General features: G+C 36.8%; 3 protein-coding genes and 1 non-coding gene across 7 annotated transcripts in view; 2 read left to right on the forward strand and 2 right to left on the reverse strand.

Moving 5' to 3' along the window:
• The window catches only part of LOC142349408 (ATP-binding cassette sub-family B member 10, mitochondrial-like), a 140,279-nt gene extending 125,329 nt beyond the window's left edge, over nt 1–14,950 (reverse strand). For 2 of the 3 annotated variants that reach the window (XM_075400943.1, XM_075400942.1), the window contains exon 1: nt 14,853–14,950. The gene's annotated coding sequence lies outside the window, so the exon portion shown is untranslated. The remainder of the gene's footprint in view (nt 1–14,852) is intronic. The other variant, XM_075400945.1, reaches the window with a different exon arrangement.
• LOC142349407 (uncharacterized) overlaps nt 1–25,713 on the forward strand; it is a 192,965-nt gene that overhangs the window by 107,946 nt on the left and 59,306 nt on the right. The gene's annotated exons all lie outside the window — the stretch shown is intronic.
• On the forward strand, nt 14,983–15,055 carry Trnar-ccg (transfer RNA arginine (anticodon CCG)). The gene has a single exon. It is a non-coding gene; the product is annotated as a tRNA-Arg (tRNA).
• On the reverse strand, nt 15,417–25,586 carry LOC142349409 (uncharacterized). The gene is made up of 3 exons (XM_075400946.1): nt 25,452–25,586; nt 24,889–25,025; nt 15,417–15,819 (listed from the first exon to the last, which is right to left on the reverse strand). Exons 1-3 carry the CDS (start codon nt 25,555–25,557, stop codon nt 15,589–15,591), a joined length of 474 nt encoding a protein of 157 aa, XP_075257061.1. The 5' UTR covers nt 25,558–25,586; the 3' UTR covers nt 15,417–15,588.

Raw genomic sequence — 25,713 nt, forward strand, 5'->3', positions numbered from 1 at the left:
CTTATTCAATTGAAAATAACCATTATGAGCTCACAAGCTTTAAAAAAAAGTTTATTGGTGCCTTAAGATCGAAAAATTTGAATAATGACAAAAAATAGTGTTAAATTACGCAAAAATTTCCATCTTCAAAACCATTCCTATGTCTTTAGAAACTATCCAGTACCAATTTTCAAGCCTCAAAGAAAATCGTTCGACCCGTAAAGGTCAAATGACAAAAAATAAAATGATTTGAAAAAGAGATGCCAATTTAACTCGGAAGGCAACATCTTGAATTTTCTGGAAGTCTGTAAGTCCACATTTCGAAGTTTCGGGATGTTAATATTTTCAAAACTAATTGCATATCTCAAAAAAAAACTATTCGATTAATCGCCGTCAAGCCAACAAAAAATTTTTTATTGTCCCCTAAAGTTCGAAACAACAGAAAATGACAAAACTTGTCGAAAAATACTACGAATTTGGTTCCTTAAGTTTGCCTTATTAAAACATACAGTTCATTATTGCAAATACAAAACATGGCTCACAAAATACCTTATGAACGTCAATTTCAGACACATCAAACACAAAATCTCAAATATGGCAAAAAAAGAACAATTCAACCATTTTAGGCTACAATACAAAAAAGACTTTTCACCTTGAGCCTTTCTCAGCAAGTTCAGCATTGTAAGTCTTGAAAGTTTAAAGCCAGCTCGGGTTCTCTAACAAAAATCAGTGCCCACTGTGCGTTACCAGTTTATCCAGTTTTGATGGAAAAGTCATAGAAAAATGTGTAAAAATATTTCACAGAAACACACATAAAAGACAGAGCACCTAAAAAATTAAGCATCTAATAAAATTCTCTCGAATGACAGGCTCGTTCTTGGTTGTAGCTTTGACAGCTTAACGGGATAGCTTGAATACGGGGATCTTAACTTACCAAACATCAAAATTGACGTTCACGCCACGAAGTTCTGGATCATCAGAAGCTTTTGTGAGCCGCAAACTTGGAGCTCACTTAGGTTCTATAAGATCTAACAGCAACTTCATTCCCTAAGGATTTACCAATCAATTTTTTCGACAAAACTAAAATCAATCAAGGAAAAATTATAATCAATTAAGGAGCAGAAAAGCGTTCCCAACAAAAACGGGCGAGCAAAAAGAATTACGTAGAGAGCTGGTAGATTGCCGGAAAATAGCTGCAATACTTCTAAGGACATGTAGTCTCAAAACAATAGAAGAAATAGCATAAAAAGTTTTTAAGAAACAAAAACAAGAGTATTCCTAATGAGGTCGTGAGAGTGTGAAAAATTAGAGAGTGACATTGAAATTATTCACATGAATGAACAAAAAGCTGTAAAAACAATGAACATGACGTCATGCACGCAATGCTGTCGAAGTTGCATGACTAAATTAACAAAAAGCTGGTTTGAAGTGCGCATGGCGTCACTGGGTGTAAAAAAACAGCTGACGACGAAAAGAAAAACCCAAGTATCTATTAAAAAAGACAAATACAAGTAAAATAAGTACATCCAAACTTTTGTTGGAGAGCCAGCAAAAATAAATACTCCCGTATTTTTAGTGCACAGAAGTCCTCCTCCACGCTGTTCTAAAACAACTCAACATTCATATTCACCAGTTTGCAACCAGATAGTCAAAAATCACACGGAAATCGATCATCTTTGATTTGAAGAAACTTGTTAGACGGTAAAACATGCTAATGCTTCAAAGAAACCGCATCAAAGCACATAGAAAATCATGCTCGATCAAGACCAAGCTGTGCGTAAATGTACAATAAACGAAATTATTCATTAAGAGTTGGGCGAAAATCTAAACAAAATCATACCTCCATGGCCAGTCAAGGAATCAGATCATATTGGATAGGAAACGAGGAGCTCACGAAAATGAACAACCTTTACTTATCATTGTTTGATTGATGAAAACATTAAAGAACGTTGTAATGTAGATGCTATTTATGGTCTCATCATACGTCCGTGCATTTCCTTATATATTAATTTGAGTTTCTGAATAAATTGCTAAGTATACTTTACGACCTCGTAGAGAAAAGATAATGCGGTAGTTTTTGCTCAGTCAATTTCAAAATTGTCTTGCAATTATCTCAACAAAATTATAAAGCGTTTGGAAGTTATAAAGGGATGAATAATTTTTCAATTAAATTGTACAACATGATTTGACAACCCCTAGCAAACAATTTGATAATGAATTAATAAAACCAATACAGGGCCTTACACTATCTTGGTTTGCCTCTTCGGGGAGTGATTTAGATTTGGTTCAAGTCCTTTAATGGATCACAACCTGAATGAAAAAAGTAATACTTGAACGTCTTTAACGCTTCGCGGAGTCGTATTTAAAATCAATATAAACAATGTTCTCACCAACATTTAAGATTTTATCTACCTCAAAACTTTGAACAAAACAATTTCTTCAATTTCCCAAACCAGAGGCGTCCATGAATCTAAAAACAAAATCAAATCAATGCAGAAAGTTCTTATATCGATTCGACAAAATTTAAACAATATCAGTTCAATACTTATACAAAAAAAGTCTGACACTTTTTAAATTGTCAAATGAAGTGCGCGAAGCAATTTCTTAAAATGACTTTTAAGAAAATTAGAAAAAAATTAAAATTCAGTTATCCAAAAATATATGAAATAAACGATTAGTTGATTAAATGTTGGAATTATACTAGCATATATCTATGACCTAAAGATGTTCTTAGAAACATAGTAGACAACAGTAACTGATGAAGTTTTCTCGTTTCCAATTCTTTAGCATCAGCGTTTTGACAACAATTGCGTTACTCATTAAAAATTAATCATTATATTGATCATTAAAACTATTCACTCGACAATGACCTACTTCAAATTCAGATATTGAACACCTGGACGGGTTAACGCAATTGGTTGCCTGGAAACAAAATAAAAGAACGAAAAAAATTCACCGTAAAGCAAATTCACCGTAAATACAACTGAAAAATTCAAATTATTGTTCCCACCCCTCTTAAGGGGGGAGGAACTATATACTCAAATGGGTTTTTTTGTTCAGTCAATTTTGGCCGATCGATGTATTCATCGTAGAGAGTTGAGACTGGTATCATTAGAAAGCTTGCACAGCGTAGAATATGGAATTAAAAAGAATTTTTATATTTTCGTATTTGACAGGGAGATATCGAGGTTTAAACTTTCGAGAAAATCGAGTGAATTCCGTTGATTTCATCCACTTTTTCGGAATTTTTGACTAAAATTCAGCCAATTTTGATAAAATTTAATAATTTTTTTTATGAAAATGTTGTTGATTTTACGTTTAAAGACAAAATACATTGTTGGCTATTTTCATTGAATTTTCGTTGCCACCAATTCCGGCTAGAAATTTCACAAAATTCAGACTTCATCAAAAACAGCACGAAATAAGTTTTTTTAGTCCACTCTGATTAAATTTGCAGGAAGTGCACACCCAAACACCACTAACACAATTTTTGTAGACTGAAAAGGGGGCTAATTCCACTTCAACTTCCGTTGAGACTGCTCTGTAAATAAAACTTTGCCGTTTTTTGCTAACTTTATTCGTTGATTATCAAAAACGCAGCATTTACTTTTGATTTTTTAGCACAAAAAATATCTAAATCAAAGAAATTCCAAAATTTAAATATTCCTGACGGACAATAAACATTAGCAGGAATAGTTCTGTACCAATCTTGGACCGTTACAGTCCAAACAAATTCGGATTGTCATCAGTCGGTTTTTTATTTAAAAAAATCGATCTTTTTTATATTAAATAAACAACAAAACATTTCAAATCAAAGATCACTAGTGATAGGTCCTATTGGCTATATAAAAAAAATGGCTTATTGAACTTTGCCTCCATTTTTCTCATACTTTGGTCAACGTGTAGCTTAGTGTCAGCCATCAAAGAGTGCTGCTTCTTTCTGCTGAATTCAAATTTAGTATTTATTGCGGTTGTACGCCTTAAGTTATGGTGTTCTGGCTTCGATACTACTAGATTTCACAATTTTTTTTTTAATTTTTAGGTTTTTGCCCATTTTTCATGTTTTCTAATTTTGTCGACTTATCACGTTATTGTCAGTTCATATATCACATTTTTCGCGTTAAAAGTAACGCGCAATTGATAATATTTAAATCCTTAAAGATATAGAATGTGGTTTTTTACCACTTCGACAATACTTTCTCGAAGAATTTAATTGAATTTTTTAATTTTGTATTTAACTGTCGTTTTTACTTTGTCTTTTTAGTCGTATTTAAATTCCTGTACAATGACCGGGTTTGATTGACTTTTCCTGGAAGAGTAGATGAGCCGATGTTCTGATATTAGAAGATAGATAATGGCTTTCATGACTTTGGAAACAATTGTTTTCCAAAATGAAAAAAAAGCATTTCAACTTCGCAATTTTGTTCCTTTTATTGTCTGTTTGTTACCTGGTCTCGTCAATTAAAGGTTAAAAATGACAATATTTTTGTCAAGAGAAGATGTCAAAAGGGATTGTTTCACAAAATCTATTGTTTTAAAGATTTCGTTATGAATTTACTGGCTTCGACACGGATTTTTTCACAAAAAAGTAAATTAATTTTTGATTTTTGTCATATGTGACGTTCTTTTTGTAGACGTAAGACATGTTCTGGATAATTGCAGGTCTCGAGGGCGTCCTTTGGAAGAATAAACGAACCTATTCAATTTTTTCATTTTGTAAGTAATGGCTTTCATGTCTTTAGAAATAAATTTTTTTCGATAAAAACAAGTTTTACATAATCTCGCTTTTTATCTTTTTGGTCTAATTGTTACCTAGTATCATTAAAGAGAGTTCACATAATATATTTCAAGGGAAGGTGTCAAAAGGGATTGGAGTCACCAAAATTTATGTTTTAAGAGAATTCGTTATGACTTTACTGGGTTCCACACGGGTTTTTCACAGAAAAAAGTAAATGGCTTTTTGATTTTTGTCATATTTGACGTTCTTTTCGTAGACGTAAGACATATTCTGGATAATTGCAGGTCTCAAGGGCTTCCTTTGGAAAAATGGATCAACCTATTCAACTTTTTCATTTTGTAATTAATGGCTTCCATGGCTTTGGAAAAAAAAAATTTTTCGAAAAAAAACAAGTATTAAATAATTTTGCATTTTTTTCTTTTTTGTCTAATTGTTGCTTATTTTCATTAATGAGCGGCCACATAAAACATTATCGTTATTCAACGAAGGTGTAATCGAACATATTTTGGGGGCCAAAGTATGGCTTTACGGCTTCGAAAGCATTTTCTGGCAAGTTCTATTTGATTTTTAGTTTGTTGTCTATTTGTTGTTCTTTTTGTAACTGCATAAAAAATTGAAACCTAAGAGTTCTTAATTCCCGTCTATAGAAGCATTGGTAATTGTAAACCTAAGGGATATTTTGATTGATTCCTAATGGTTTTCATTACTTTGAAATTAATTTTTTTTTAAATTCAGCGAACTTTCTAACTTTAAAGTTTCTGTTCTTTTTGTCTAATTGTTACCAGGCTTTATTATGAACTGGCAAATAACCATTTTTTCAGGTGAATTACAAGTTGTTTTGTTTATTTTCAGTTTTATCTGACGGTATTTTGACTTTGTTACTAAGTTTTGTTTTTTTAAAACGGACATAAATTTTTTGATGTAATTAATGTTTGTTGTTGTTGTTGTTGTTTGATTTTGCCGTTCGTCTTCGCTCGTTTTCTTAATATCGGCATATCACATCAATCTAATACATTTTTTTTTACTCCACTGGGTTATTTGCTTTGGAGGCTATCTTTTCGTTCATACACCAGTTTTTTTTTGAAAAACACTTGAATTTTTTTTTGTTTTTCTATCTGTTCCTCATTTGGTAGATAATTATGCCAAAATTGTGGATGAGCGGGGTCGGAACCTTACGTGCAATCGCACATTACCGAGCCACCTTGTTTGTTCTAGTAGAGAAGGCATTTTTTCAACAGAGGATCCAAAAGATTATTTTTGGATGCTCGGTTGAAAAATGGTCGGCTAATTGAATATTGGAGCAGAAAAAGGAAAGCCATGACCTGTCAAGGAATTAAATAGAAGCTCACGAAGTTTACTTTTCACTGATAAATAACTTTGATTATTCAGTGGAAAACCATTTAAGCAACCTCCATTTATGATTGTTTGATTGATGATCAACATGGGGCTGTTTTTAAAGTAGATGGTATGGAGCTCCTCACGCGTTCATGCTTTTCCTTGTATATTAAAGTGTGTTTCTAAGAAAGAAGCGAAAGCTCCTTTTTACGTCCGTGTAGAGGGAGGACAATCAGGTAGTTTTTGCTGTCATTTTTTGGTATTTTTTAAAAAAAATGTATTAAAAAAGTTCAAAAAAACAGAAAAAGATAGGAAATATTTTCTATTATTTTGTAACTTCGAACAACCAATTTTTTATGATATAATTCAATGAAATTGGTTGCTAGAGGTAACTCATGTTGTACAAATTAATAAATATTATTTTATCCCTTTTTTCAAACCAATGGATTTCACGTAAAGTGCAAACTAAATGTTGATACTAAATTGTGATTAACGGTTGATTGTACCCATTAACTCTCGATTGATGCAAAAAGTTCAAATCCGAAAAATAATGATAAAACCAGAAAGCAGAAATCTTAGCTTAAATAGGATATTTTGACCGTTTAGTGGTCAGTCAAGATCACGAGCACTGATAGAGTTTAGATTTACATCCATTACGAGGGAAAATGAAAACCCAATTTACAAGCAATTGACAAAGTGATTAAAATTCAAACTTTTCCTGAATTCACAATCTACAAAAAAACTAACTGAAGAACTCTCCAATGCCTATACCTTGCGTATTTGTCAGCAAGAACTGTATAAAACCAAGATCAAAAAATGAACTTCAATCTTTTTTCAGATTGCATGCATTATTTTTGGATGTTCATTCGATTTTAAAAAACTTACATATTATACGGTCTAATTCAATTGGCATGATGGACGATTTCAAGATGACAATTTACTCCTCTCTTAGGTTAAACCCAGTGATTACCCTCCCAACTAACAGTAGCATTGTAGAGCAGCATTGAAATCTGATACTTCCCTTAAGTTGTTCTGGAATCCACAGATTATGAGCATGTCATTTTTTTCCTTCTTCAGGTTATAAACAATACTGAACAAGTTATTCTGGAAACAAATAGACAACTGAAAAACCAAATACTGGGTTTATAAAGTTTAAATATACTCGGAACTGCCTATTGTTGAAAATTAGTTTTCGGGGATAGTGATTCAACCAAAACAGATGATACGGAGTTCAGGCCTATAAATGTTAACTTGGCAAGGTATTTTTTAAATCAGGAGGCAAGAGATTGCCTGAAAGAGCAGCTAGAGCTACCTTCAGCTAAAATCTCATGACCAAAGCCGTTCCATTCAAAACTGAGTCTTTTCAATAGAAGATCTGTTTACCGAAAAACCAAAGAAACTAATATATTGATTGATTAACACAAAGCCGATATTCTGGTTAATAATAAGACATGGCTTAAAGGGGATGACGATGTGTTCTCGTTGCACCAAATCTGCAATCAAACAGGTGCAAAATTTTTTTTAGATATTTCAACAGTAAATACGCCACAGATGATGGACTTGCAATCTTATTCAAAATTTTTTTCACAACTGCGTTACTTTATTGTTGCGTTACTGCAGACCATGAATTACATTTACTGAGGTTTAGTTATTTCAGAATTACTTTCCTTGTTGCTGCTGTTTATAGACCACCAAAGAGAAATTTGAAAGATTAACTTGACGCTTTTTTGATAAGGTTCTTTTCTGATTGCCTTGATGAGCCCATTGTTATATTAGGTTACTTCAATGTACATGTGAATGATGACAATGCGTCATCAAAAAAATTTTAAAGATGTTTCATTTGAGTTTGACTTAGTACAAAATGCCCTTCAACCAAAACACAATAAGGGCAACATTCTGGATCTTATGATCAGTAATACTTCTGCCATTTTGAAAGATGTCGATATCGATGAAACAACACCTAGCGTCTATCTTATCTTTACTTGCTTACTCGAATCAATTGTTATCTGTAACAAAAAAAGGTGAAAACTTTTAGCCCCTAAGCCAAAGTTTCATGGGAACTTTTATCCAATGATTTGACCCTGATAATAAACTTAAACGATCATATAAATCATCCTGAATGGAGGCCAAAATTTTAGTAGATTTAATGCGCCTTCCTATTGATGAACATGCTCTCACAGGCCGCAAATATTTTAATGAACTTAGGTTTTGTGATAATTTACGTCAGCTAAAGCGTATCGAACGAAAAGCTGAACGAGCCTATCGAAAACATCCGAATTTAACGAACAGATTAATATACCGTGAAAAACTAGCCGATTCTAAGCTGGCATTTGCTACAAAAAAAAATGAAAGTACCTTGAAACTAACCGCCTTGAAAGATTTACTTGGGACAAATTAATATTGAAATTCTGCCACAAACTACTAAGTGCGAATAAAAACTTGCCGAAGATTTAAAGGCTTTATTTCTTGACACTGTAGATAAGCTAACTACGGCCAAGACCATGCTTATTTCAACTGGTCAAAAAATATCTTTAATGATGCAACTCGAAACTATGAACGAGTACTGATGTTCAACTTCATGAAATCAACGATTAATGATGTCATTGAGGCTGCAAATTACGTCTCTGAGTCTACATCTCCAGATGTGCTTTAAAACAGAAAATCAAAAACTCTTGTGTATGAATTGAGCAAAATTACTCTGCGACCTTATAAACACTTGTTTTGAGATGAAAGTTTTTCAGAGCGTGTTCACGAAATCGGTTATATTCCCATCACATAACAAAGTGAAATTAGACCCACATTACACTTTTGATACAATCAGTCATTACTTAATACATATAATTTTAACGAAATATGCAAAGTTAAGCCCCCGTGCACCTCAATTTATGAGTTCCTACTTAACTGACCGTAAACAATACGTAACGATAAATGGGAGAAGATCATCACATCGCAAACGAATAATGGATGTACACCAAGGGTTGCTTATTAGACCGATTTTATTTTCATTATTTCTTACTCCAATGTCACTAGTTATGTTAAAGACATCTTTGAAGCATCACGTTTATGCTGATGATATCACTCTATATTTTCCTGTTAACGAAAGCAATATTCACGGAGATTCAATAAATATGACGTGCAACTCATTATTGACTGAATTAATAGATTTGGCTGATCTTTAAAGGCCAGTGAGAGAAAAATCTACCTCTTTAAGTTTCAAACATAAGTTACATTTTAACACTTATGACATATGTCAACTAATGAAAAAACATAGCGATTCTATTGAAACACTTGGAAGTACTATAGATCGCTTTGTTAGACTAGATACGCAATTTGATCTAGTTTGTATATCCTGTTACTTCCAACTACGCAAACTGAATATTTTCTCTCATGAACTTCCCCGGGGAAAAGTTTTTCTAGTGAGGACGCTTATCTTATCGAGGCTCGGCTATTGAAACAGTCTATATTTCCCTAAACGAAAGTTGTTAAATAAATTAAAAAGAGTGCAAATTGCTGCTTGTCGATTTATTTATGGTCCGCGAAAGCGTTCCAGCATCACTATGTATATACATGATCTACATTGTCTTCCTATTTCATATCGGATTCGTTTTGAAGTTTTATGTACATCGTGTTATTTAAGAACTTTTCTGTGCCTTTGTATATAAGATCCGTATTTGAATTAAAAAAGAGTACTCGTCTTATCAATTTAACTATTCTAGAAGTAAGAACAAATTTTGGAAAAACGCAGCCTGAAATTTACTGGAGCACAACTTTGCAATTACTTACCGCAAAATTTGAAATCGATTGAAAAGCATGAGATATTTGAATCTAAACTAAAGACCCATTATTTCAGTTATTATTCTTAAAAATTAGGTACTATTTTCAGTTTTAATTATGAGCTCAAAAGTCTGCCTTGTATCGAGGAAGAAATTTTGCCAAAAAAAAATCAAATTCAGCAAATCTATTCTAATCCTCGCAAAAGAGGAGTCACATTCGTGAACGCTATGGCCCTCGAAGCAAAATTATCAAGAATAAAGGATATGAGCCTTGTCATAAAATTATTTTGGGCTCTTCTTCTCTTATTTTTGCTATCTTTTTGGCCAAAAACAGTCACAATCTCCTGTCCGGGTGGTCAAATCACCACCATGTGTTCTCCTGAGGTTGCACGTGATATCTGGTGGTACAATCCGAAAAAAGTTAATAGCTATGGGAAGAGCAAATAACTCTTGAGTTAGTTTGATCGCAATGGCCATCAAATTGTGCACCCTAGACAATTTAGAGACGAAATGCTTGAAGCACTTATATTTTAGCTAAAATGTGGTTATAATATTGCATTGATGGGATTAAGTAGTCGAGAGAAGGAGTAGGAGGAGATAAGTCATTTGAATAGGTTTTACCAACAGTTGGCCAAAGAACTAGGTATCAAATTCTTCAGAACCAAGAAGATCCGACATAGAGCTCATATCTCATCAGGCGAGTTGCACCCTTCTCCGAACGGAGTCCGACAACTGACCAAGGACTTCTACGACTCTTTGAAGAATTTCTAACTACGTAATAATGTATTTTGTTTTAAAATTGTTTTAAACTACTTCTTTCAGCGTTTATTTACCCAAGCTAATTTAAGAGCAGGCGGTCTTCCTTTACTCAGATGCTTTCTTTGCGTCAATTTTTCCGAGCTCATCTTAGAGCCCGCGGATTTTGATACTTGTGATGCATCAATATACCCAGCTAATTTTATAGCCGGTGCATTTTTTTTATCTTACTGGGAACGATGTACGGGCGAACGTGTTAAGGATATCAACGAACGAATTATTCAGATGTACCGCCATTTCAACTGCAGCTACAAAGTCACTTCTGAGTATCAGAAGTTTTAAAATAAAACCAGATGATGATGATGATGTTGAAAACGCAAACATTTTTTAGGGACCTCGATTTTAAAAACTAAAAAAAAAAACACGAGACCAGCGACAATTTATTGTATTTCTTTTATTGACCTACACCAACAAATGTGGGCCCATTGCTCTCAAGCAACCCGAGAGGCGTTGGTTTTAGTAGTAGGTAGCTAACTTCTTTAAGTGGGTTTGTGGGGCGGGCTCAAACTTCCGAAATTGATTTCCCATAATGAAATTAAACACTTTTTTAAAAACCAGTAGAGCTCTAGCAGCACTGAACACAGAGTTAATGCCCTCAGACTTTACCAATTAGTCAAACCAAATATCGATCAACCGAAGAATCCCATAAAGAACAACAGGGCCTGAATAATTGATACAGTTTGGGAGCCATAAAACCTAATCCTTAGTCAAAATTTAAGCAAAAAACGTTTTATTTTTTAATAAAGAACTAATGCTTAAAAGAAAGAACCCTTAATAAAGTTACGTTTCATTATTGAAATTGAGTTTTACCAATTGATGCAAGTCAACAGTAGGATTTCACTACGGCACTAGGGCTTGGGCTCTAGAAAAATTGGTATTGTTAAGTGATATTAAAAGAGACAAGTTTTCAGAATTTAATCGATTCTGCTGCTGACTTTCAGCAAGTCTGGCATTGCGAGACCCATCGATGGACGCCATGCAATTCTGGAGCGCTACAATAGCCAGTCTTCTTTCTGCTAAAATGTGTTTAATCGCATATTTCTCAAGAGCTCAAACCACTTTTGCAAAATAAGCATCTTTTTGGATTTGAACCCTCGTGGTTTGTTTTCACTTGGTGTAGATTTTCATATGAAATGTCCAGTTCTTGAAAAACAAAGAAAAAAATTGTCCCTAATCGATAGAGCACTCCCCAGTTACAATTATAGTGAAATAGGTTGGAACTCCGAACAAACCGCATCAAATGTCATATTAAATCATTTTGTTTCAACCTACGAGTCCAATAGATCAGGAAAAAAATAGTCCAAGAATTATTCACTGCAGCATCAAAATTTAATTTGACGGGTTGTTATTAACTGGTGAGCTGAGCTACTTTTTCGCTGACAAAAAAATCGGTCTATTCTGTTCCCCCCCCCCCCCCCCCCCCCAATGTTTTTTATGACCCCCAATTACAAATTATATGTTGTCATATAGTACTATAGTTACTATGTAAGAAAATAGCACGTGCACCGGGGGGTCAAAAACTTATGCTCACTAAGCTTGGGTGGGGAAACAGAATAGATCCAAAAAAATCATTTGAAGCGCGAAACTAGTTTGATACGTGCGTGGTAAAGTGCTCTCCATCTGGGGAAACTCGTGCATGTTACTAATGATCCGAGTTTGCATCATTGTGGTTCTATCGTCCCTTCTAACCAAGCACTTGTTCAAAACTGGCTTTAAGAGCAAAGTTCGAATGGAAGTTCGAATGAATTCGAACATTAAACGAGCTTGTTTGAATGATTTTTGGTCTCATATTAGAGGTCAATAGAGCGTCCAGTACTTGAGTACATTTTGGGTGTCAGGTGCAACTGTTGTGTAAAATGGTTATGTTGGTAATTAATGTTGAACCACCCGAGCAACTGAAAACTTGTGTATACAGTGAAGTTACTAACCTTGCCGATCCCTTCTACATTTTGGTTTATATAACCGTTTTGATTCAACCTTAGTGGGGGGAGAGAACTATATGCTCAACGGGTCTTTTTTTCAGTCAGTGTTGGCCAATTGATATAATCATTGTAGAGAGTTGTAAGTGGTGTCATTAGAAAGCCCGTGCAGCGTAGAAAATAGAAATTAAAGTTATTTCGTTCTTTCAGGCAGTTACAGAGTGAACATTCGAATGATTTCCGTAGTTTTTGTTCATATTTTCCAAAAGTTTTGCTCAATTTGTCACCCATTTTGCTCAATGTTCTGTAATTTAAAAACAGCAACTGCCAAAAAAATTGCTTGAAGCGAGAAACTAGTTATTTACCTGGTAAATAACTAGTTTCTGTAAATCACTCTCCATCCTCTCCATCCACTCTCCATCCGGGAACCTCAAGCATGCTAAAACTTTTAATGATAGTGTTATTGGTTTTGCCTTTAAGCTAGAGGAACTGTTTGATCTGTCCTTTACAGCTCAAATTTTGGCAATTCTTTTTCAAAATTCACTGAAAGTTTGAAAAGTCGAATGAAAGTTCGAAAGAATTCGAACTTTAAACAAGTTTAATAGCGCTTTTCTGTCTCCGTTTTCTTGTAGAATTTGAATTTTTGGCCGTATTTGTCGTTCTTTTTATAGTCGTAGGATATCTTCCGGATAAAGTCATGTCCCAAATAAATGCTTCTTATGGAGGTAAAAAAGAGCCTATTTAATGATTTCATTTGATATGTAATGGTTTAATAATTTTGCAAAATGTACTTTTGAACTTAGCCCTTTTGTTCTTTTTGTCAACTTGAAACCTATAGTCTCATTAGGGACAGGTCCCATAAATTTTCTAGTGAAGTACATCTTCAATTTCTTTTAGTTGTTTTCATCTGATGCTATTTTTACTTTGAAAATAAGTTTTAGTCCCAATTTATTAAACTTTATCAAACTAATTTATCAAACTAGGCCATATTTATTTTGTATGATAGTCATACAAGGATCATATATGATTTCCTACAAATCACACAGGGATCATTCAAAAAATTTCAGAGCCTTAAAACTGTATAATTTAATTTTCTATTGAAGTTGAAAAATTTCTTGAAATCATACAACGTCATATACGACACGCAATCTTGACTAGCGCCACTAATTCTCGTATAATGTAGTCAGGGGACATATAAGGTTATTATATCGCATTTGCAATCCATATTTGGTTCTTTTTGTGCGCTAATAGAATAACTTTGCAATTTAAACACATTCAGAAAACGAATTTGAGGTTATAGGCAAAAAAAATTAACTTTCTCACAAATGAGCATGTATAGAACATAAATGCTAAAAGATGGATGAAAATAGATGTATGATTTTTCATATTCATACAAGGATCATATATGATTTCTTTGGTTCCATACAAGGATCGTACTAAGAAATCAAGTATGGACAGTATGAAATCATATATGATCCTTGTATGAAATCAAAGAAACTCCAACCCGAGTACACAGTGGTGCGCCGATAAGTAGAACTCCATTAAATTTACCACAATTGGGGGCTTCAGGTTTCAGCACCCCTATGCGTGGACGGGAGCTTTGACGGGAAAATAGATGTTTGGGTATCATTAAGTTATTTTGGGACATTGGAATAACTGAACTAGGTTAAAAATTACCTGCCACATTTTAAAGGATTTTAATTATTCGCAGTTACACTTTTAGTTTTGATTATTTACTGTAATGTGCGGAAAAGCCATACCTCTATTTCGCGAGCATTTTTGAAGTATACCCTCGCTCTTGGTGTTATAATTACTGTATTTTGGGTGGGGTGGCTATTAGCAATCAATATCTCAATTTATTTCCGTTTGTGCCCCCCCCCCCCCATGTTATGCACCCTTTACAGAGCAGATGCCATTACATAGTAAATCATTATGTTAAAAATATGGCAAATAATAATATGCACCCATTAAACAACCTTGGGGGGGGGGGGGGGGGGGCACAAACGGAAAAGATCCGGATTGTAACCAGTTGCAGTTACATTTTCATTTTTGATTATTTACTGTAATTTGCGCAAAGCCATAACTCCATATACCTTCAGCATTTTTCATATTTCCCTGCTCTTGGTGGGGGTATATGAAAATCACTGTATTTCCTTATTTTTTTTGGGGGGGGGGGGGTGGGTGGGAGTAGCTACTAGCCCATTACTCTCAATAACGACCCAAGTGAGCAATCAATTACATTTTCGCCCTGCCAATCGCTTCTCAGATTTTAAAACAAAATTTTCAACTTACTTCAAAAAGCGCATCCGATCATCAGTTTGATTCAAAGTCCCCTTCAAATGCAAAAGACGTGGTATTATTCATTTTCATCTGAAAGAACGATTGCTTTCTTTATTCAAGATTGAACACGCAAAGTCTAACTGTCCTCTTGGCCAAGTGGATACGGCGCTTGCCTCCGGAGCAAGAGATCGCGGGTTCGAACCCCGCAGAGGACTTACTCTCTTTCGCAACTACTATCCTTCAAATCGTTCTTTTTCAATTCGTTGAGAACAAATATAATTGAGCAATTAAATATCTTTCCTTTCACAGTTTCACTTTTATGAAACAAGAAATTAGAGCCACAATCGATTCAAAATCAAAAATCCGTTGCTCACATCGTTTGTTCCCTAAGAGTTATTTCACAATATTGGCTCTTTGGTAAAATTACGATAATTTTGGGGTTGAGGGGTCTGAAAGTGGAGAGGCGGGTTTGAGGGCTATACTGCCTTAAAGTCAAAATATGGTAGGCATAGTTAAGAATATGGTATACAGCTTCAGTTGAAGCATTTTCGTTCTCGAACTATAAAAAACGAGCAGTTTTTCCATTAGTATTAATTATAATCTTGTCACGTGAATCCATTCAGTCATTCATTAGTACAACAATAGTCACCAATTACAGCCAAATAGAACTACAACTCAAGTCTTTCTTATTCTCCTGTAGTGCATTATAAAGTGTAAGTTGGACTAATAATACAATTTAGGCAGTTTTCTAGTAATTCTTCGCAGGACCAAAATGATACAGCCCATTTTCGTACATAGTGCTCAATTCCAAATACTGGACAATTTCTGGAAGGGGAACGGCCATGCCTGGAGGGGGCTTGATTTCTCGTAGAGGGTCACCCATGGGGTTGTAGCCGACTAGACTTCGTCGTCCGATCACTTCGGCTGTGAAAAATATGACCGATATTTCTCCGGCTATCAACAAGTTCTGGACCGCTCTCTGAAACACAACCAACTGCAGTTTGAGTGATCTATTAGTGGAATTAGACTCTCAATCTTATCTTCAATCAACTGTCTTTGGGTGTTTTCCCAAAAGGACGCCGGTAGAACCGAACGGGCGTAGATCAGAATGCCAGAAAATATGAGATTCGAAGCCGAAGATTTAACGTGCTCTGATTGGTTGATCTTGAATTCAATAATCAAAACTTAAAAATCCTTACAAAAAAGCGTAACGAAGGTCTATATCTGTGGTCGCAACCTATTCCGGGGTTGCGGTCACGGAGAGGCTGAGTGGAGCGCAACCCGACCAAACACCTTGAATAATCAAGCGATGACAACTAATTAACTCGCCATTTCTTACATTTGTTGTATTTTAATTTAATCCTAACAGATTATTTAGCCAATCAAATTTAAGAATTCGGCGTTGATTCTAAGTGTTTCTCATTCGGCTAAGCTCCCGCTTGGCTCTAATTCTTAGCTCCCTTTTCCCATTATAGCTCCCTCCCCACTTAGTGGTCATAAAACGTAATCATGGTAAACATACCAAACTAAAGTATTCTCCGACGCAATTTGAAACCCTTTTTAACAGTGACCTTCTTTTTGCAGATTATGCACTGAAACGTAAATTTGGTCTAAACATTGAGCAGAGTTACTGATTTTTACATTTATTTATTAAAAATTAAAAGAACAGATCAATTTCTCTTTTCAACAAACACCAAATGATTATAAATCCGATCCTCATTCTAACCCTTCAACCCTTGTAGAGCCCATCTTTTAAAAACGAGCGTTCACACAAAAAGTAACTGGACTTGCATAGTGAACTTGAATGGAAGACCGCTTTATCGAAATTGTTTTTACAAGTTACCAAAAAAACACGTGCTCTTTTTTTACATAGTAACGGGCTATATTACAACATGTAACATATAATTTGTAATTGGGGGCGTAAAAAACACTGGGGGGGGGCAGAATAGATCCCAAAAACTTTTCAGCCTCAATCAAGAATCTAATAAAAACTTGTTTGGCACCGAGCTCATTAAAGATTTGTAGTTTCCAAAAACACAATTGCGACATTAAAAAATGCAACCTTTTGAAATGAAACCGTTTGAAATGAAACCTCATTATTGAGATCAAAAACTTCCATAGAACAATGAAACAGCTGAAAAACTATGCAGAGGTTTAACACACTTGATAATAATTTCAAGAATACGCGCTTGATGCACATTGGGATTGAAACAGAAAAAGCCAAAACGGAACCAAATTGACCAAATATTTTTCTGTTTTTTTTTTCAGCGTCAAAAATTGTTCTAATTTGGCGAGCAGTTTCAATTGGATTCTAAAGCTATACTTAATTTAGCTCCTAAACTGTAAAATAAAAAACTTAATACCAATGTCAGCTAGCAGACACGCTAATGAACTTTGATAACCTAATTCTCAATGACTAAATGATCAGACTTCATAGGTCTATCCCGTCTTCCTTGATTTTGATTTTTTGGCATTGAACGTATTCACTAGGTTGAGTAATTCAACGCGTAAAAGAAATTAAAATTCATTTACTGGAGTGAAGTAATTCAGAAGTAATACGTGAAAATCGTGACTTATGTAAAACGAAAAACGTGATCAAAAGGTAAAGCGAATTAAAAAACATAGGAGGACAAGTCCTGACGTACAATTCGAAAAATTTTGAAAGATCAGATAAAAAACTTAAAAAAAAACAGAAAATCAATGTCAAAATGCCGCATGTGAACAAAAACCAATAACGAGAAATGGAAATTAGTTTCAATCAAAGAAATTAGGCCAAGAATGAACTATGAATGGATTGGGAAAACCATTCAGAAAAAAAATCCGATCCAAAAAATTGGAAAAAAAAAACAGTAAAACTCAAATTGAAATTGCAATTGAAAAGCAAATTTTAGTTCAAACTGAAATTGAAAAGCAAATTTTTTGTTCAAACAGTTTTCTCACTCTACTTTAAAATTAGAGCGAAAAAATTTTACGCCGCCAGACCACTCGCTTTTTTGCTCCACTTCCTTTTTCGGCGTGGCCAAAATCACTACTCCAATTTGACTTCAGAAATCATGAAAATATGAAATCTTAAAAAAACAGCGCCCAATACAACTCAAATTCTTTGAATTGTAAAAAGGAGAGCGCCTAAATAATAGCCGTTGAGAGACTGCCGGCGGCTATTAAAATATCTGATGTATTGATGTTTTATAAACATTATGAATGCATAATCATCTCTTTTATGGTCACATTTTTTATGCATCATTTTTGTCTATTTGTAATTAACTTATTTTTGTTTGTATACGTAATTAAAAAAACATTGCTTTATGTTGATTAAAAAGCTATGTTTATAAACTGCCTTTAACTAATCGCATCAATACTTAAGTTTGAGAAAAATCAGTTTATTTTATGACCTATAGTTTCGAACGGGCTATAATGGAAACGACTCATTTCTTCTGGTTTGCAGATGGTGCAGTTTGTTGGCTATATTCATATATTAAAAACAAAAATAGGCTGTCACGTACGTTGGCAAAGGTTTTATAAATCTTTTCCCTTATTGGCCGTTATCAGGTTATGCAGCGAAGTTAGAATTTTCAATTATAAAGCAAACCATTGTTTTATAATAGCACTTACTAAAGAGGTTAGCAAATAATATCTACAGGAGAGGCACAAAAGTAGAAGATCATAATTAAGATAAGCCTTGATCAAACTCGGACATTCTTAGGTAGATTAACATCTTACTGTTTTTATCCAAGAGGTCAAGGAACGGGCTCTTTTCAATTTGCATGCTCACGATACGTAGTACACGATACGTAGCGTTTAGTTTTATATAAAGAATTTAATTTTGAATGTAAATACACCGCGTTAAGATTTTCGATAACTCAAGGGAGACCAAGAACGTATGATTTAGTTTTGATTAATTTGTTTTTTTGTAAGACCAAAAATTTGTCCAGCTTCAATTACAATGGCTTCGAGCTTCGAATACAATGCGGAGGAAATAAACCCCCAAGAAAAAAAACTTAATTCTATGAAATAACCCCTGATTTTACACCAGAATTTCAGTCGTGATAATTTGCTCGCATGTGATAGTTTCATATCAAATCCCACGGGCCACTACGTCATGACCATGGCCCACGAGTCACGACCAAACACGCTAAATTGGCAGCTCTTAAACAGTCAAGAGTGGATTTATTTCCGTGGCGTTATTTTTCTTTGGGGGTTATTTCCAATCTAAAATTAACTAGGGTTGCTTTTCGATGGGCATTTCTTCCCCGAATCCAATGTTTCATGGGTAGAATTGATTGGTGTAAACGACTGAAATACGTATTCCTTTTATTGCAAATTTTACCAACAAATATTCTTATAATTTCACTTCTCTTATGAGAACCTGGCAGCAAAGTCACAAGTACAAAGAAATCTGATTTATTTGCACTAATTTCCACGAAGCTAAAAAAGAATAAGTCAATCAACTGCTTAAGTAATGGAGCTGAAGAACATCGAAACTATGGACAAGGTTACCTCGTTTTTTTTCTGTTCGTATTGATACAAACTAATTCTTTTCAGCACTTCCGAATTTTCAAAACATAACCGACTAACGTAAGTCGGGCGAATTGCTGAAAAACGACCGGCGCGCGGTTGGCTTCGGTAGCAGCCACCTGGGTCTTAGGGATGCGAGCACTAGAGGGGATGTGAGCGGAGTGGGGGGTTAAGCGATGGGTGGGGAGCAAAGCTATGGGGGAAGGAGGGTGGACGGAAACGTCGGGTGGTCGTGATGGGGGGGGGGGGACTAGTAAAGCGTAAGGCTCTAAGAGAGCTGCTCGACCACTTAATCCCCTCCGAGCGCTACCTGTTTATCCCGTTTTTGAGGACGATAGCTAAATGGATCAGACGAAAAATCGGTCAAGTAAAAAATCGCATTAAAGAAAGACCACAGGACTAATATAATTGCTACAATTTTGTTTGGGAGCAATTAAAAACATTGACTTAGTTAAGTGTATTAAAAAATCAACGTGTTTTGATATTACAAAAAGAATCAGTTTGTCGCAACACGAACAGGCAAAATATTAGGTTACATCCGTTTGGAACGCAGAAAATCTCAGATGTCTCTAATAGTAGCTACGTGATACTTCAGGATTCCTTGACATAATAGTGCTCTACGCTCAATTGTATCATACCGGTTCTCAAATGTCTCTTCTAAACACGGTCGCAAAAAATCTTTCCAGTAAAACAAATATCTTATTATTTTGTATCAGAATCGAGTCAGTAATGTTTTGCTTAATTCCTTGTAGTAGACATGCACGATTTAAATTATATCAGTGCGTATTATAAATCAAAGTTGTAAGGCAAACTTGTATGAAAAAAAGACCTCAAACTCAAATGGGACATCAGAATATCCATTAAAACATTTTAACGTTAAAACATTCTAAAATCTTCTTAAGTTTGAGTCGGTTAAAATATCCTAATGACATGAAAGCACGGGGAAATTAAATCGAAAATACAATGAAATTTCAACTTGCATAAGCATCCACATACCGATAAAGCAACGATCGAACACTTCCAGACGGTAATCGGTAAGAACTACAAAAACTAGCTGTTGTTGCTAGAGTTGCTCTTAAACGACTGGAGAGCGGTTGGTCAGCAGCTGGCTACAGTTTAGGGAGACGTGCTGGGTTGAGTGTGAACAATGTGCAGGGGTGGGGGATTGGGGGTGGCTGTTGTGGTGAGAGGGGCAGCCTTCCCAACTCCTAGCCCGCAGCTTGATGGCTGATCAAACCCATTGTCCACTCTGCAAGGGTCCCCTACGTAGGGGAGGCGTCTGGTGTCATACATGTTATAAATATTTGCACGTGAAATGCAGTGGTCTAGCCGCAGCGAAAGATTGGACCGAAAACTTCAGCTGCAAAAACTGCTCTGAGATCACCGCAGCCACCGAAACAGCAATCGCAACGCCGGCACCACACAACGCTTTGATCGTTCCCGACACTGCACTCATAGATCCTGCAACATCGCACGCCCCCGAACGTTCCGTCGCCGCAGCACCGAATAATTTTTGGGACCACTTCCAGCCTCATCACGCGGTAACAGTGCGCCAAATATACCGCGAGGTCGTCACTTGGAAGCCCTCGTTCTTCACGCTCGGTAAGAACAAGACAGGGGAACAGTTCGCCGAAGCCCTTCACAGTGTCCTCTCCCCGATTGCCGTAAACACGGATAGATCCGATATATCTCTGACCCTCTGTATGATACTTCCGCACCTAACCCTCAGTCGAACAAAGAACACGGACGATGGATCGAACAGTAAGACCATCAAGCGTAGACTGCAAGCATGGTACAGCTGCAACTTCTCAGAACTGTTCTGTGAAGCGAAGGCAATCCAAATGAGAATGAATTCAAGGAACAAACAGCAGCACTCTGACCTCAAGATGTTCAACGATTTCATGTCTCGTGGTAAGATCAGTAATGCTATTCGCGTTCTTTCGGATGAGCACAAAGGCGGCGTGCTCGCACCTAACGATCTCATAGACAGTAGACCGGTCCTCGAGATTTTACGCGACAAACATCCTGAAGGTCAACCCTTGGAGCCCAACTGCATTCAGAGCGAACATCCACGCACGCTTCCTTACCACCCTGCTGTCTTCGACAAAATCAGTGCCAGGCTCGTCCGAAAGCATGCAATGAAGACTCATGGCAGTGCCGGGCCTTCAGGTCTCGATGCCGATGACTGGCGTAGACTACTTTCTGCTTTCGGACAAACCTCCACGAACCTGTGCAAGTTTGTTGCCAAGTTTGCTAAGAGGCTTGCCACGTCCATAATACCACCGGATGATTTGATTGCATACAATGGTTGTCGACTAGTGGCTCTGGATAAATGTCCAGGTGTGAGACCTATTGGTATTGGTGAAGTAATGCGTCGCATCACCGGACGCATAATCGTCGACTGCATCAGGCAAGATCTAACATCCCTCGGTGGAAACATGCAACTGTGCCTGGGCCAGAAATGTGGCATAGAACATGCCATACATTCGCTTCGCCACAGTTTTGATGATCCCAAAAACGAAGCAATTCTTCTAATTGATGCCAAAAACGCTTTTAACGTGCTCAATAGACGAACAGCTTTAGAGAACGTGAAAGCCTTATGCCCATCTTTGCATGTTGCCTTACAGAATTCCTATAGCCACCCGTCTCATCTCTACATCGGTAAGTCGACCATACTGTCTCAGGAAGGTACGACACAAGGCGATCCCCTTGCGATGGCAATGTATGGAATCGCAATCCTACCCCTAATAACAAGACTTCATAATGACTCTTTGACCCAAAAATGGTATGCTGATGATGGTAGCGTCGTCGGTAAGTTGGAAGATATCAGGGCACTCTTCGACAAGCTCACTGAGCTCGGTCCCAAGTATGGATATCTTGTCAATCCTCCGAAGTGTCAGTTGATAATTAAGCCAGGAGGCGAGCGCCAAGCGTCAACTGTGTTTGCAGGCACAAATGTGGAAATCACGCAGGGCGCTCGAATCCTGGGATCAGTTATCGGAAGCTCTGAGGCCAGTAAAAATTTCCTGAAAGATGCAGAAAATAAATACACAAAAAGTTTAGACAGACTTGGTCAATTTGCTCTCACCTCTCCCCAGAATGCCTATGCATGTTTGACGAAGGGGGTTCAACAGAAGTTGAGCTTCCTTTCGCGTACTACACCTTCCATGGACGGGGTTCTGGACAAGGTGGAGGAGCGGCTTGGCCGAGTCATACCGAACATCGTCGGCAAAGAAGTAATCCAAGAGGAAAGAGAACTTTTTTCTCTCCCTCTCAGAATGGGTGGGCTTAACATCGCCCTCCCACAAGATCTTCACAAAAATCTTGAGCAATCAGTTGAACTCTCAAGACCATTGGCGTCATTCAATAATATTCAACAATGTGAAGTAGAACAAACCAAGATCAGTCTCAGACAGAAAGCAGACAATCAACGTGAAATCATCTCGAAAAAATCCAGAATCGAAAACAATCTACCAGAAATGAAGTATACCATCCAGCTGGCCTCGGAGAAAGGAGCATCAAGCTGGCTTAACGCGCTTCCGTTGTCAAAACATGGTTTTGACCTCACGAAGACTGAGTTCCGTGATGGAATAGCACATCGCTACACCTGGGAAGCGAAGAACACGCCAGCCATATGCCCATGCGGGAAAGAATTCAGCCTCACCCATGCCCTCCATTGCGCCAAAGGCGGTTATACGCACCTACGACACAACGAAATTAGAGATGTGTTTGCAAACCTGATGGATGACGTTTGCCACGATGTACAGATAGAGCCAAAACTCCAGTGGCTCGATGGAGAAATTTTCTCGAGTAATTCCACCACCACTGATGATGACGCTCGACTGGACATCAAGGCAAACGGTCTGTGGGGCTCCCGCTTTAATCGCACTTGCTTCGATGTGAAGATTTTCAACCCTCATGCGAAGAGCTGCCCTAAGACCATAAAAGATGCATACAAATATCACGAGAGCATCAAGCGAAATAAGTACGAAGAGCGAATCCGCGAAACCGAACACAGCAGCTTCAATGCACTGGTTTTTGCTTGTTCGGGTGGTCCAGGTCCCTCAGCATCGCGCGTTATGAAACAACTCGCAACCAAGATCAGCGAAAAACGCGGAGAGCCGTACGCCGACACTATAAGCTACATCCGAACGAAAATCAGCTTCGCACTTCTGAGGAGCTGTGTTCTCTGGTTGAGGGGATGTCGTGCCCTCAAGCCTCGTGTTCTCAGTGAGACTTCGATTAGCGCCGTCGTGGAGGAGGGAAGGCTGCACTGAGTGTTTGGCTGCTTATCTTTATTCATTTGCTTATTCCTTGATGATCCATTTTTATTTTAATCCTTCCATTCTAGTTCCCTATGTGTGCTATATATATATATATATATATATATATATATATATATATAGGTGCTTTCCTCTCCACTTGTTATTTATTTTTGTGACTGGGCCGTCTTTACACTGTCGGGAGGGGAACAGCTTGGAGTGCAGCATCCGGCTACTAAGTGCTACTCATCATACCCTATTTTTCGACCTACATCCATCGATGCCGGATGGTGTACACGGCCCTTTTTTTATTTTTTTTTAAAGGTGAGAGGGGGAGTGGAGGGTGTCAAAGAAACACCCTTCACACCATGAATCTATGTCTGTAAAAGAGATACTTAGAGACTAGTAAGCGGAAAGGCTCCATCTAAAATGCCCTCTGGGCGTTACCTTTTTATCCCCTTTTTGAGGACGAAAGTTAAAAGGTATAGAAAATCAGTCAACCGGAAAATCGCATAAAAAAGATCACATGACTAACTATTATTATTATTAGGACTTTCACAAAAGTGCGGGACATCTCCCTTTCGTATTTACAGATATGGGTCATTATTTCAGTTAATTCTTTTAGTTCTCGATCATATAATTGCTACAAACTGTGCTTGAAAACAGTTAGCTATCAGTTCACTTTTCCATTGACTCCACTGACAAAACTATCTTAATATTTTGTCTGCAAAACTAGTTAAGTACAAGGCAGTATTTTTCATTTAAAATTGAGACGCGTAACAAAACTTCAATCCGCTGTAAATTTTTACCAATAGACAATGTGTGGTGCAGTAGTTGTAATAGAAAAGACGGCTTCCAAGAGGTGTTCCGCGGGTTTTTTTACCCAAAATGGTCAAAATTTATTGAGTCGCTTTTCAGAACCGATTACGCTGCTACACTTGCTCAAAATCCTCCGCCTGTATGCTTTAGACTCCAATTGAAGGTGCGTACAACACTTATATTGAAGCGTCGTCAATTCTGATTTCGATACAGGCTAATCAGAAGTGCAATGTCTCAGCTGATTAGATAGCTCAAATCAGCTTTAGAAAATATGTTCAAGTTTTCAAAGCCTGGTAACCGTTTGCGTAGCATATGAGTTTTAGTGTTATCCCTTCAGCTGTTAGGAGCTTTAGTTTTCTTAATCTTTCATTAACTGAATCCATTTAATAGCATATAGATAAAACAGGCTCAACATTGTCTCACGGCCTTAAAAATATTTTTCAGAAAATTACCTTCATGGTTATCTGTCCACCGTGATTTAGCAGAGCATTGAATCCTTCCGCAATCTGTTTCTTAGCGACAACGAAGTCGGCTACGGTTGGGGGTGCCAACTCTACTCTTGCGAAGTGCTTTAGAGCATTTGCTCGCTCTAAACAAAAACTTAATGATGTTGCAAAAACAAGGACTCACTGAGCACGTATCATTACAGAGTAAATCATTATGTAAAAATATGGCACGTGAATCTGGGGATTCAAATCATATGCTCCCACTATGCTTGGGAGGCACAAACGGAAAATATTCAAATGTTTTTGGTCATAAAGGCTCTATCTGAGCCCATGACTTTACTGGTCATTTTAAATTTGCGAGCCCCCAAGTTGCAGTCCCAAGTGCACGCGCTTTTTTTCCCAAAATGATCCATTTTGCAATGGCACGAATTTGTTGAAGCTCCCCCTTCTTTTTCCGTACTATGAATTTTCTGACAGGCTCTTATTAGCGTACTTTTCAACTGCAAGACTATGATTGCATTTCCTGATAACCCTATTAAAGGTGTCCTTTTTGAAGAACATACAATAACCTGGCGCAACAATCTGGAGCTTAGTTCCGTAATATTGACCCCAATTTCCCGTCTTCACGAGAACTTCATTGATGCGCCCGCCCCATTTCTTTGCAAAAGCTGCCATCACTACTGAAATTATAATTTAAAAATGATTCATCGCCCATGCGGCTCTGACCGCGTGATGCTTGATTTCTCAAATCTATCAGCTTAATTTACTCTAATAGGTCATTATCTTGCGCTAATAACGGCAAATGAGGGCTGAAGAGCTCGACAAGATGCC

This window comes from Convolutriloba macropyga, chromosome 11 (assembly GCF_964194025.1).
Source record: "Convolutriloba macropyga chromosome 11, txConMacr16.3, whole genome shotgun sequence".
In the NCBI taxonomy this organism is placed as follows: Eukaryota; Metazoa; Xenacoelomorpha; order Acoela; family Convolutidae; genus Convolutriloba; species Convolutriloba macropyga.